Source organism: Eufriesea mexicana, unplaced genomic scaffold (assembly GCF_001483705.2).
Source record: "Eufriesea mexicana isolate 0111107269 unplaced genomic scaffold, ASM148370v2 scaffold2632, whole genome shotgun sequence".
Classification (NCBI taxonomy): Eukaryota; Metazoa; Arthropoda; class Insecta; order Hymenoptera; family Apidae; genus Eufriesea; species Eufriesea mexicana.
Genome location: NW_016910719.1, coordinates 184,726 through 197,430, shown reverse-complemented (window position 1 = coordinate 197,430; position 12,705 = coordinate 184,726). Strand labels below are relative to the sequence as shown.

At 56.2% G+C, this 12,705-nt stretch overlaps 1 protein-coding gene across 3 annotated transcripts in view; it reads left to right on the top strand.

The window, feature by feature from the left end:
• The window catches only part of hth (Meis homeobox homothorax), a 452,720-nt gene that overhangs the window by 281,855 nt on the left and 158,160 nt on the right, over nt 1-12,705 (top strand). For all 3 annotated transcript variants that reach the window (XM_017903964.1, XM_017903963.1, XM_017903962.1), the window contains one exon: nt 3,202-3,350. In XM_017903964.1, the coding sequence (XP_017759453.1) occupies nt 3,202-3,350 (149 nt within the window). The remainder of the gene's footprint in view (nt 1-3,201; nt 3,351-12,705) is intronic.

Sequence of the window (12,705 nt, the reverse complement as noted above, 5' to 3'; positions counted from 1 at the left end):
GAATAGCGGGACCTATCGAAGCCTGTCACGCGGTACCGTTTGCAGCGATTCGCGGGGGCTGAGCCTAACTGCGTCTACCCGGGTTCGGGTACCTCTGTAGGTTCGGTTTCCGTCAGTTTCACATTGTCGGGGCAAAAAACGGTAGGCGAACATTAAAAAGAAATTACCGCGGCGATAAAACGCTAGCAAAACGTCGGAAAGTGTACCAGCGGTAGGAACAACGACGCTAAAGTTTCCACAGGCTATTTATCCATGAGTGGAGTTTTACGTGGGCTAAAGTCGAGCTACGAAATTAGCGATGTAAAAATGTGGAGCGATACAGGCGAACCGCACGCAACCGGATTCTTCGTGTCGGGATTTATAATTGCCGGCTTAATTACTCCGTACTGATGGGATATTACGTGCATAATACGCTAGATGCCTATCCGTTGGCTCGACACGAGCACTTACAGTCCAGTCTAACACCTCGGGTAAAAGCAATACGCGGAAATGCCCGGATAATCGACAACGTGGATGAAACGTGGACTCGCGTACGCGTTTCTGATCGCGAATACGTTCCGTCCATTGTTCCACGTTTTAGCCTCGTTTCCCGATACGATCGACGCATTCCAGTCTTCTTGTCGAGCGTATCTCTTTAGCGCCGCGTCTACTCCGCGACGTTCGTCTTCCGTTTCTTGCGTCCGCGCAGGCTGGGAAGGTTCGTTTTTCGGTAGGATTAGTTTCTCTCTCGCGGAAATGAGAAATTCCTGACGAGCAGCGGCGGAGCACCGCTTCTTCGACCGATACGTCAGGGCACGGTAACGGCAGCGTACGATCGGCACGCTACATTAACTCGATTCACCGAGTAAATTAACTGCAATCAGGGGGACGGTCCGCTGGCCATTCCGTTATTCCGCTAGCCGGCTGCCGGCCGTTCCGCGCGCCTCTAGACCGCTCTATTCGCCTGTACGGACTCGCCATTACGGGCCGTGAAACAACGGTGGTCGACGACGACTCGAGAGGATCTAACGTCGTTTTTGTTGCGAACACAAGGACCACCGCAAACCGATCTCTCTCCCCCTCTCTCACTCTCTCTCTCTCTCTCTCTCTCTCTCTCTCTCTCTCTCTCTTGTTGGCTGGACGAAAACAAGCGTCCCTCTTCGAGAGAAGGAAACGGATCGACGCCGAGACTCCTGGCTCCTTGTGAATCCAAGCGCGATGGCTCGCCGGGATGACGTGATTTCTTGGCCGTTATTGCGCGATTGCATGAGCTTGGTCTTCCTCCATGACAGTTCGTACCGGTCGTGTTTGCCGTATCGCACTGATTTCTACCGCTCCCGGGTATATTAGCCGCTACTAGTCATCCTTGGCTAAATCCTGGCTCTCCGCGTGAGATGCAGGTACCGCGATATCCGCTTCTCGCTGCTATTCTCGAGATCTTTGTCTTCTCGAATGCGCGATTTTTATGCGAAAATCGTGCCTTTGGCTGGCGATGAACGATTATCCGCTCCGCGAGGATTATACCGGTATCTCTGTCGGCGGGAGAAAGAGTTAAACTTCGAGCACGGGGAGAAACAGTGGTCCGCTGCCTGTTCGACCGCGGAGATGGGAGTTTGAAAGCCGCGGACGTTTAAAAAAAATTCCCGTCATCCTTAATTGAACATTCCGATGCTCCCCTCGTCCATTATTCCGGGTCGTGGCACGAAATACGCCGTCAGATCCGGAATCTCGTCGACGAAATCGAATGGCAGGTGGTCGACGGAGGTTGATCGAAGTCGATCGCTTTTCCCTCGGCCTTCTCCGCCCCTGATCGCTGGCGGGGGTGCACGGCGAACGCGAGGATACGTCGCGAGCGGCTCCGATTTCCATCGATCTCCCGTCGTTTCGCTCCGTCCGTTCCTACGACGGACAAATTTTTCCTCCTGCTGGCTGCTGGCCACCCTTTTCGCCGGACGAATTCAAAGTTAATCTCGGCCACGAGACCGTTCCTCGGCCCTCGAGGGGTGGCCAAGGGGTGGCGGTCGGCGGTGGGTCGGCGCCCCCGGGCGACCTGTCATCGTGAAACCCCTGGGAGCACCGAGGCTCACCCTGATCTCTCTGTTACGATAGAACCTTGGGAACCGGAGCCTTGGGCGGCACGATAAGGCTCGGTCATTTATAATCCGTCGGCGTAAGTAGCCTGCCGTTCTCTCCTTCCGCGCCGATCCGCACGGAGAGAGAGAGAGAGAGAGAGAGAGAGGGGGGGGGAAGGGGAGAAAGGAATAAAGGAAACCTCGGACTTCCGGCCGTACCAAACGAGATCGATCGGTACGCCAGGTGAATTTCGATGATCGCGTTTCTACCGCACCGATCGACTCGATTTTCCGTCTATTTTTTAAACGTTACTACCACCTGCCAGGCGATCGATGGACGCTTCGCTCTGAAATTTCTCGCGTTCGAGAAGAGGAGGATCTAGCTCGGAATACGAATCGGAATTTTCGATCGCGCTGATCTTATTCCGCAATGGAAACTCGTCGTTTTCGAATTTTCGATGGCTATTTAAATCCGGCAAGTTCGGCAATTCGATATTTCGTAAGAATTCGGGGTAAGTAATGGCGCGCTGACTTGGCAAAAATTAGGGCTCGGTGCCTTTCTAGAAGGCATCAATTTCTCGCAGCCGGTAGCGAGCGACGAGTTCATCAGCGACCGCTTTTAATTAATGCCAGGAATGGATCTGACGGAAAAAGGGGGTACCTGGAAATGACTCCGTTCCGATAATTTATAAAAATGATATTTGCCTCGGCAAAGCGTGACCGTAAGCCGTCTTAATATCTCTCATTACCGTCTCACTGCTCGAGTCCCCGGTGACCGTGCAATTAAAAAGCTAAGATTGATAAATGACGGGGAATTAATGCGGCCAGGGGATGAAAACGAGGGCCGCGGGGGGAAAGGGACGGCCTTGGAATCGGGGCTAGAGCGTTTAGGGGGGCCAGCGAGCGAAAGAGGGACAGGGTGATTGCGGGTGGCTTAATGGTGTTTGTATGCATGGGAACCAGCCATGGGGGTGAGGCAGTTATCGCTCTCGGTTTACTTTGCGCTGAAAATCGGGACGCGGTTTAAAGTGCTCGAACGATGATTCGGACAGGGGTAACGTACGAAGCGGTCTGTGTAATTTGTAACCCCGAATCCTGTCGCCATTTTCCATATCTCTGGCTAACGAAATATCTCTTGGTTGGATTACAGGTGACGCGAGTAACGCGAGTATCGGCAGCGGCGAGGGCACCGGTGAGGAAGACGACGATTCGTCGGGTAAGAAGAACCAGAAGAAGAGGGGCATCTTCCCCAAAGTGGCGACCAATATCCTCAGGGCGTGGCTGTTTCAACACCTCACGGTAAGTGTCTTGCACGTGTCATTTGTCGAGCGTCTGGACGACGTTCCCCCGACCGCGGGTTTCGCCGTCGCGCGTTACCCGACGTCTTCGTCGACGACCGTGCTCCGCCTCTGGAGACGCCGTTGCGCTCGCAACGAGGGGACCACGAAAATCGTGGAATATCCGTTCCCGGCAAAGTGTTTCCCAACGATTATTCACTTATCAAGCGGCGCTTAAAACCGAGAAGCGAAGATAAACGACGCAACGAAACGGCGCGCGGCAAAAAGAAACATTTTCTAAATTGCTTTTACCCAGCGTCGGAGTTAAGCCCGTGAAACGAAGAGAAAAAGAAAGCGGGCGAAGACGGAAAAACGCGTTCGGAGCGGAGGGACGTACTAATCTCCTAATGCCGAGATAAGGAGCGGTAGCCGCGCGGCACGGTGCCTCCTACTCGTAACCGGGGCCCACGGCCATCTAATGATTCACGGGTAATCTGAGCCGCAAAAAGCGCAACGCGATTAAACGGAGCGGGTAGGGAAGAGACGAGAGCGGCGCGCGTTGGTCGCCGGTGGCCGCGGTTGCGTAACGCTGCGCGGCAATTCGGGGCACGGTACATTGTCCCTCATACTACGGACACCCCATAGATTTCGGGTGTGATCAGGTTACCTTGCGAGAGCGGTAATCATATTGCAGCTCGGTTAATGCCATTACCGCACCGGGGCCAGGGGATGGCTGGCAGCCACCCTCGAAACCACCCCGCAACCAGCCACGCCGCCCGCACCCCACGCATTCCCGCTTTCTCCACGCTTCTCCAGCGCCGGCTTCGGCAACCCCCTAACAACGCGTATTGGATATGACGTCGGGGATAGTGGGTTCATGGTTTAATGCATATACGCTGTTTGCGCGATGACGATATCGCGCGCGCTCGTGAAAAGACGAGCTTCCAGCCCCCCGACCGCCGCTCGCTGCTTGCTAGCTCCGATACTCGCGACCGCGCGGCCTTCCTCTTCTTCGGTTAATCGCCTTCCCGAGAGCTTGCGGCGGGTTAACGCCGCGATGCTTGAAAGGATTTTAATGTAACTCGAGAACGTGTCTTCGCGTTGATGCCTCGGCTACCATCGCCGCGTCTCGTTCTCCGTTCGTCCCCGGGCACGATCGCGTGCAATCTCACCCGGAACGTGGCGACACGCGGAATCTTCTCGATGATTCTCTTTCGTTTTCGCTCTCGGACGAGAACCTCCGATTAGAAGACGAGGGGGTGAACTCTCGCCACTCGTGGGAAACGCGCTATCCACTGCTATCCGCTGCTATCCGCTGCCAGAAATTACGGCGGTTTTTCGCGACGGCCGCGTCTCTCGCGAGCATTCGTCTCGGCGTTATTACGAGCGATTAAGCGACTATACCGTGAACCAGAATTCATTCGGCGCGCAGGATACATATTACGGCTTAAAAGAGTAACTGACTCGAGCCAAGTGTGTATTCACTCGAGTGCCAGCCTCTTAAAGAGCTCCTTCCGACGTTCCCTTTTTCCAGCAAACGAATTACGGCCTCAACAGCCTTGATTTAGCGTCCTAATCTTTCTCCCGCGATGACTTACGGGCCGCAACAAGGGCTAACATTCTCGCTGTTCACCCCGCGACTCCGTTTCGCTCGTAATTATCACGGAACAGATGTCTGGAACGAGTGTGGCTCAATCACCGTGCGTGCGACTCTAGCTCCGCGTACATTTTCGTCTCTCGCTTTCTCCGATTTTCCTCCGATCCGGCTCTATTTCCGCAAATTTCAACGTCCCCTTCGATTGCCAATTTCACCGGCGCGGTCGGTGAACGTGCGGTTCTTCGCTTGCTTACAGATTCGGACATTGTGCCGCGTTAAAGTTGTCATAAATCAAGCGATGGCCGAACTTGAATACCGAGCTGCTCGCGACGGTAAATTTATCACCGTGAAAGCGAACGCGACGTCGCGTCGTCGTGGTCGTCGTCGTGGTGCGACGGTCGTGGCGGTCGTGGTGGTCGTGGTGGTCGTGGCCGGCGTCGCGTCGTTTTCATCGAGAATTCCAGATCGCAGCCGGCCACCGGCCACGTCGTTCATCCCGTCGGCGAAACATTTCGGAATCGCGACGACCCGCGCCAAGGAATTCGTCGGGGCTCGCCAATAACCTGTCCCCGTTGGAGAAAGCCAACGCCAATCCGCGGATCCGCGTTCCGCATTGACGCAGAGGGAAAGAAGGAGAAAAGGGGAACGCTCGCGGGCATAGTTTACATACGCCCATAGATAGATGACCGCGATCGAATAAGAAGCGAGGCGGTGAACGCGGTAAATAGGAACGCGTGCCGCGGTCGTAGACGAGGAAAAGGGAAAAAGTGGCCTGTGTTTCGGCCGACGTTAGATCAAAGGGGACGACTACGATGCAAAAAGAAAGAGGCACGACCGGTATACGCGGGTAGCCTCGTCGGCAAAGTCTCGTACGAGCGGGTATAAATTAAATTAATTTGATGGAGGCGGAGTGACTGCGTTTAGCTCGCGCGGCTACGGGTCGAGTTTCTTCCTGCCCGACTCGCGTTGCCGGACAGCGGGGAGAATGTCGAGCGTGGTCGATCGCGGGGATTCGCGGTGTCGCGTGAAACGGGAAAATTGAACGGGAAAGTCAGGGTCACCGGTGAAAGTACGCGGCGGGAAATATCCGTTTAACCCGGGAACTCGTGTAAGTGGGCGAGTAACGCGACGCGAGATCGGTGATTTATTTGCACGCTGGAAGCGGCTTGAACGCGAATAATTTAGACGTGCCGGCGAATAGAAAGGGTCGACGTTAATTCGATACAAGGATGTTCAAACAGCGAGGACGTCGTAACGCCGTCAGAGTACGAAATCGTTTCGGTTGTTCCGGCGAGAGGCTGGGAGAGACGACGACGTCTTTCTCCGGTGGGTCTCTTGTTCGCCAGTTCTCACCGGGTTTCAGCCGCTTTCGCTCCTTCTCTCTTGCTCCTTGGCTGTCATTTTGAAAGCCATCCCGACGGCCGCCCCTCACCGGCCGTCCGTACGTCTGTCCGACCAGCCAGCGTACCAACCAGCCGACCAACCAACCAACTCTGCGACCCTCCCCAAGTTTAATTAGACGGAAGAGGAGCATACATCATGGTCGACTCCGTGTCCCGACCTTCCATGCCAGCCAACTTGGGCTTTCCAGAATTGTGGCCACCGACCTACTACCACTTCTCTCTTCGTTCCTTCCTTCGCGCACCGTTGCCGAAGCAACGATGTTTCAAACCACGAGAGTCTTCTCTGCAATTGTCCTCCTTTTAGCATTCCGTGTCACCGCATATATCGTGCATTACACCTCCTGTATACCGCGTGGAGAATTATTCCGTTGGCGCGAGACGAGCGATCCGAATTATCCCTCTGGTTCGAGGCGGCGAAGATTCCGTGGAAAGAATGGAAATTCATTAGGAAAGTTTCACCCCGAAGTCGATAACAATTGCGCGTGGCGTTGGAGCGATAACGCGGAAGTACGCGAGGGGGTAGGAAAAGAAGAAAGATCGAAGATGGAGTCGACATATATAATCCATTTTAATTTACTCGGAAGATATATCCGTCTAGCTTGCAGTTTCCTGCGACTTTGCCGCCCGTCCTTCCCCAAGCCCCCTCACCGATGTTCCTCTCGTTCTTCCATTTTCTACCTCCGCCTTTTGCCCGCCGGTTCCTCGATCCTTCTTCGGCGTCGCCCTTATCCCCAGACACCGTAGCCGGAGTCTTCTTATATCGATGGAAGCATTTCGCGAAATTACATTTGCCAGCTCCGCGAGCCTCCGCTCCGCGTCGTTTCGCGTATCGAGTGGCGCCCCGGAATCTCCTCTTTACTTACCTTCGGTCGAATAAATTTCGCCGACACCGCTTTCTCCACGCGATCCGCGAACGTTTAACACGGTCCCGGATGAAAAATCTTGATTTGATCCACGGGGGGATTAATCGAGTCGCGATTCGCCGATTCTCCGCGCCTTCGGTCCGACTCGGTGCGAAAAGGTGTGGCAGGCCTGGATGGAAAGAACGCTGGAGGCGCACAGCGTACGGCGGGGGGTGGTAGTAGCCGAGGAGCGAACGACGATTCTTATTCCGTGTTTCGTGTTGTAACACGAGAACGGAGCATAGTCGAGGCAATCAATAAGCCATCTAAGGCAGGTAATGCCGCTATGGTACAAACCGCAAACCGGCAATGCCATTATCTGCACATGCACGCGCGTACGTAGAGGCGGACACACGCACGGCGGTGCACACGCGTGCACGGCCGTGGTGGCCGCAAGCTGAGAGATGCAGGCGCAGTTTCATCGAGATCGATAATGAACCGCGTTTCATTTAGCGTATTGCGCGCTGCCATTCCAATATATCTTGCCGCGATCTTTAATTCATCCGTATCGCGCTCGGCGATCGGATCGGGACGCAGCGTGAAGCTGCGAACAAAAACGGCAGATCGATCCGACGCGTGGCGGCATTCTTCCACGTTCGACTTACTCTCCGTGAAACGCCATAATCCGCGCCGGGCCTTTTTCTTCGGCCAATAGAATTGCAAATCCGATATTTCCGCCCGGTCGCGAGTATGCCTTTTAATCGTCTCGATCGAACACCTTTCCGCGCGACGAGACGCGCAACGGTCGCGAGAGAACGGTTGGCCGAAATCGAGGCTCTCGAGGCGTGCCCGTCGTCCCCGTCGGTAGTAGTAGTGGTCGACGAGGCTCGCGGCGGTTTTCGCGAAACGACGCCCTCGAAAGACGGGGAACGGCCTTAGCCCGGATATTTTAAACAATTTGCATAGACAATCATAGCGGCCGTTTTTTCGGCCATAAAGGGGCTCTCGACGGCACTCGAGTCGACTGCCACGACCCGCCAGCTGGCTGACTGGTTGGCTTCTGCCCGCACCGCCCTCTTCGCCGCCGCAACTACTGCCGCCGGAGCGTTTTATGCCGCCATAACCGTAGCGCGGCATGGCCCACTTAGATCTGCTATCTCGGTCCCGGCGTGGTGTCCGCGTACACCGGCTGATATCTATTGTCCCCTTGCCACCCCTGGACCAGCCGTTTAACCGACTCGCTTCCGCTACCGGCTGCTCGTCCTTGCCAATTGCTGGGTCAAGGTCTGCCAGAGACGACGGTCGCGTCCGTCCTCTCGAACCGCGTCCGGCGATCGTTCGATGACGACTTGGCTAGCCGGCGAATCGCGCGTTTCTCTCGATTCGGACAATTCTTTCGCCGCGAAGGAACAGGCTCCTCCGTGCGACGCGACGCGCCCGTTGTCACCCTATCGGCTCGAAAGGACGTGGAGGAGACGTTTGCATACATCGACCGGCAGTTTTCCGCTCGAACAAATCCTCGCGACGCGTTTCGCCTTCCTTTCCTCGGTCGGGAAGTCGATGCTTCGCTTCCTCCTCTTCCCTCGTGCCGATACCCGACGCTCCTTTGCCCCTCCGTCAGCTATCTGCTTTATTCCACCGTGTTTCCCCGTTTTACGATCTGCCTACGCCAGGGATTTTCTTTGGCAAAAAGGCACGCGATTCGGCTCTCGTAGCACACGGGGCATCGCGGAATTAATCGTTTCTGCATCGCGTTCCGATCGATCGAGTATCGTAGGATCGCGTACTCTCGCCGGTATAACGCGTCCGGACCCTCGGCGCGCCTGTTGGCAGCGCGAAAATGCATAGTTCGGGCGGTGGTTAGAGGGGTGAGGCAAGACGATGTAATTTCCTCCTCTGTCCGTGAGGGTAGTCCGCTCGAAGCGACGTTTCCGTGTCCTCTCGGTTGTCCTTCTGGCGTCTGGCGAAAGGTATCCCCCATCCACGACGCGTCCCTACGGTCAACCTACAACCTTCAACCTCCTCCGGTTGGCCCCGCGGGGTACGGCAACCCCTTCTGCCTTTTGGTTCGTGCTCACTGGCGCCGCCTCGGCTCGCATTTGAATATAATACTTGGCCCTCGTCGAGCGACCGTCCCGGCAACCGAAGCGAACTGTAATTATGTTGATGCGCAGCCATTGTTGCGTCCATCCTGGACGCCCGGCTGAATGCCGAATCTCCTTCTTTCCCTCTTTGGAAAGGCCTCCTCTCTCGCCCACGCCGCCGCTATGGCGAGAGAAACCGAGACGATTATTCTCGTATACTTGATGCGTTTTACCGAAACCGGACAACGAGTAGAAAGTCGGTCCCGCCGCCGCTGGTAGAGAGACCCCGTTTCGTCCTCCCGATCCTCGAACGAAGAGAGCTAGTCGAGCAAAGGAAAGGAAGCGAAGGAAAGGGGAATAAGGGAGGACGGATCGGTGAGGATCGATCGCGCGATTTCGAAGTAAAACTAGCGATCTCGGCGCGAAATTAATCGCGAGCCCAGTTTGCCGGAGATTAACCCTCCCAGACGGAACGACGCGACGGGAGCCAGCCGGGGCCAGGCCAACGGATGATTAAAAAAAGGAAGAGAATTCTTAAGAGCCGGACGGATAATTGCAAAAACTGTACACGGTTAGCGTGGCTGCTGCGACGCTATCGGGCCGGCGCGTGTAGGAACGCTGCATTGGAGCGCGCAACGGGTTCGGTGTCGAGAGCCACCATCCCCCGTCTAGGCGAAGGGGGTGGCGCGCGGACCCAGGATTAGACTGTCGCCCCACGACAGGGTAAGCCCCTATTTTTGCGAAATTTATCGCCGTTAATCCCTCACCCTCCTCACCCTCGGCGTTCTCTCCATCGTGCCCGTTGTTCTCGTTGTCCTCTCCGGTTTTGTCCTCCTCTTTCTCCCTTCGCCGCCCGTTCGTCTCCTCGTCTCTCGTCCTCCTCCTCTCGCTACCGCCGCCTGTACCACTGCCGCCGCCGCCGCCGCCGCCACCGCCGCCGTCGTTGCCGGTGCAGATCCCTCCCGCTGCCCCGTTGTCGATATGAAAAATAATAAAATGCCGCGTCTTTATAGTCGTAGGCGTTCCCCTCGCCCCGCCGACGCGGCGCCTGGCCTCTTTCAGCTGCTCGCCGGACTACTCGTCGACGGGTAATCCGGCCGGGATTTAAAACATTCGTATCTTGAATATGCATTCATAGGTTTAAACCTGCGGGGCCGGCTCGCGTATATCCCGTCGGCGAGGCGCGGGCAAAGGGGCGGAGAGAAAGTCGTAAGCGCAAACGTGGTGGCGGGTGCGCGCGCGCGCGCGCATACTCGCGCGTGTGTGTACGCGTTCTCTCGTCCTTACGCGCGCTAAGCGGCGAGCAGAGCCCGGGTATTAGCTCGGCCACTCATTAGCCTTTCTGGTCCTACTTGTCGCTCGACGTAATCTCGCGTCCGTCCGGACCGGCCGGCCAGGCTTAACTTTGACGCCGAGCCACGTCGTCGCTACTTCCGGGGCTATCACCTTCGCCGTCGAGATCCGCGGCTCGTGACGCTCGTTAGGCTTAGCTGCGAGCCTCGCGTACGAGCGTGTACTTTTCGCGACACGCCGGATCCCGGCGTTATCGGATCGCACGGCGAAGCGAACCGTCGTCGCGACGCGACGCGACGGGAAAACGAGTTACTCGGTTAGCCGAGCGTGCAACCGAGGGAATTCGAGCGATCCGTTCCCTGTCGCGGCTACTTTTGCGCCTGTCCGATTCGCGTACGTATCGCGATCGCGGTAACGGTGATCTTTCGCTGCGATTTCGGCCGAGCGGCAACGTCTGGATGATCTTCCCTCGGGTGTGAATCGTGTCCGGGATTCGTCAGGGACGGTGCTTTCGTTACAGTTTAAATTAATCCAATTATGCATGCCGAGCAAAGCGAACACCGACCCAGGTTCTCTCCCTCTCTTTCTCCCCCGGCTGTTCTTCGCAGCCGCCGCTGCTGCTGCCGCTGCTGCTGCTCCTGCTCCTCCTCCGGACTTTAAAGGTTTAAGCCGAATAATGGACGTAAGGTCCGCGCGCCGTCATCCATATGCAAAACGTCCTCGCGGCGGCAAGGATTAGTCACGGCGATTTCGAAAGGATCCGGGACGGCGAAATTTACGTGGCGTCTCTCCGTCGAACACCTTGCACGCTGATTTGTCGTCCATCGTCCCTCGTTACGTTCGATTCAATCTCGTATCGAACCAATTACTTCCACGCCGGCAGCGAAACTTCGCGGCCTTATCCGACACCGGCGTGCGTAGTCGTCGCGCGCGGTGAGCTCGTTTTTATCTCGCGGAAGAGGACCTCGCGTGTACGCGCCAACGGCACCGGACACGTACAAGTATACCCCGTTTCATCGGCATCCAGCCGAAGCTCGATTACGGTTAAGAGGACTCGCTTAATAACCGCTTAACGTCCCGCGCTTATCGCCACTCCGAAAGCGCGTAGTCGCGCGGCTGGTCCCACGGGAGTCCGCCGGCGGATTTATGGGCGAGAGCCACACGCTGTCCGTGAACTAGGCTGAGCGAGAGTTTCGCGGATAAAACGCGAGTGGCTTCTCTCCTCGAACGCCACGAATTTTCTCTCTCTCCCCCTCCTCGTCCGTCGCCCGTTAACGTTCCTTCCGCGAACGCCAATCCCATTAGTGGCGCCTTATCCGCGATTCCCCGTAGACCTCTAAATTCCTTCTGGTCGTCTAGCTTGCCCTACGCGCCACGTCGGGTTTCCTCCATCTCGCGTTCATCCGCGCGTGTCCTCTTCTAGAATCTAGAACCTCTATACCGGTCGCGTTCGTGCCTCGCGCGAACGCTTCATAGAGGGATCACGGCAGCGGTATCGAGGCAGCACCCCATTAAGGAGAGTACCCGACATACGCGACCAGCCCGCGTACCCTGCAACCTGCAACCTGCAACCGGCGTTATACCGCGTCGCGTATACGCGTCTGTCGCGAATGTTTTCGCGTCGATCAGATATCGGCACGCGTACCTGTGCGTACACCGGTCAGCGAGGTTGCATCTATACTCGACGTCTGCCGATCTTCCCGATCTATCTATCTTATCCCTGCCCCCTTTTTTCGCACGCTCTTGCGACTGCCTCTCGCTCTCAGGATCACGACTACGCAGGACTACCAGTTGCGGCGGCTGCTGTATATAGTCGCAGCGCAGGGCTGTCTCGTCGATTATATTATTCGCGACACGTTGAACGGTATCGTGCGCGCTCGTGCTTTTCTCCTTCCGCGAGCAGATCGATCCGTACGATCCTTTTTCGGTCCGTTCGTCCCCCTTTTTTCTCATTTTCTTCCCTTCTCGCGACCTCGAGCTCTTTTCCGCGTCGCTCCCGTGAGCGCTGCTGGCGCAACAATGGCGCGACGTTTATGCGCGGAACATTAATTACCGAGCCGTTAACAAAATATCATCGAGTGTTTTCAATCGATGATAAAGGCGGGGCACAAAACACCGGAACTCCGTATAAATTATTTACGGGCGAACAACGGCGGAG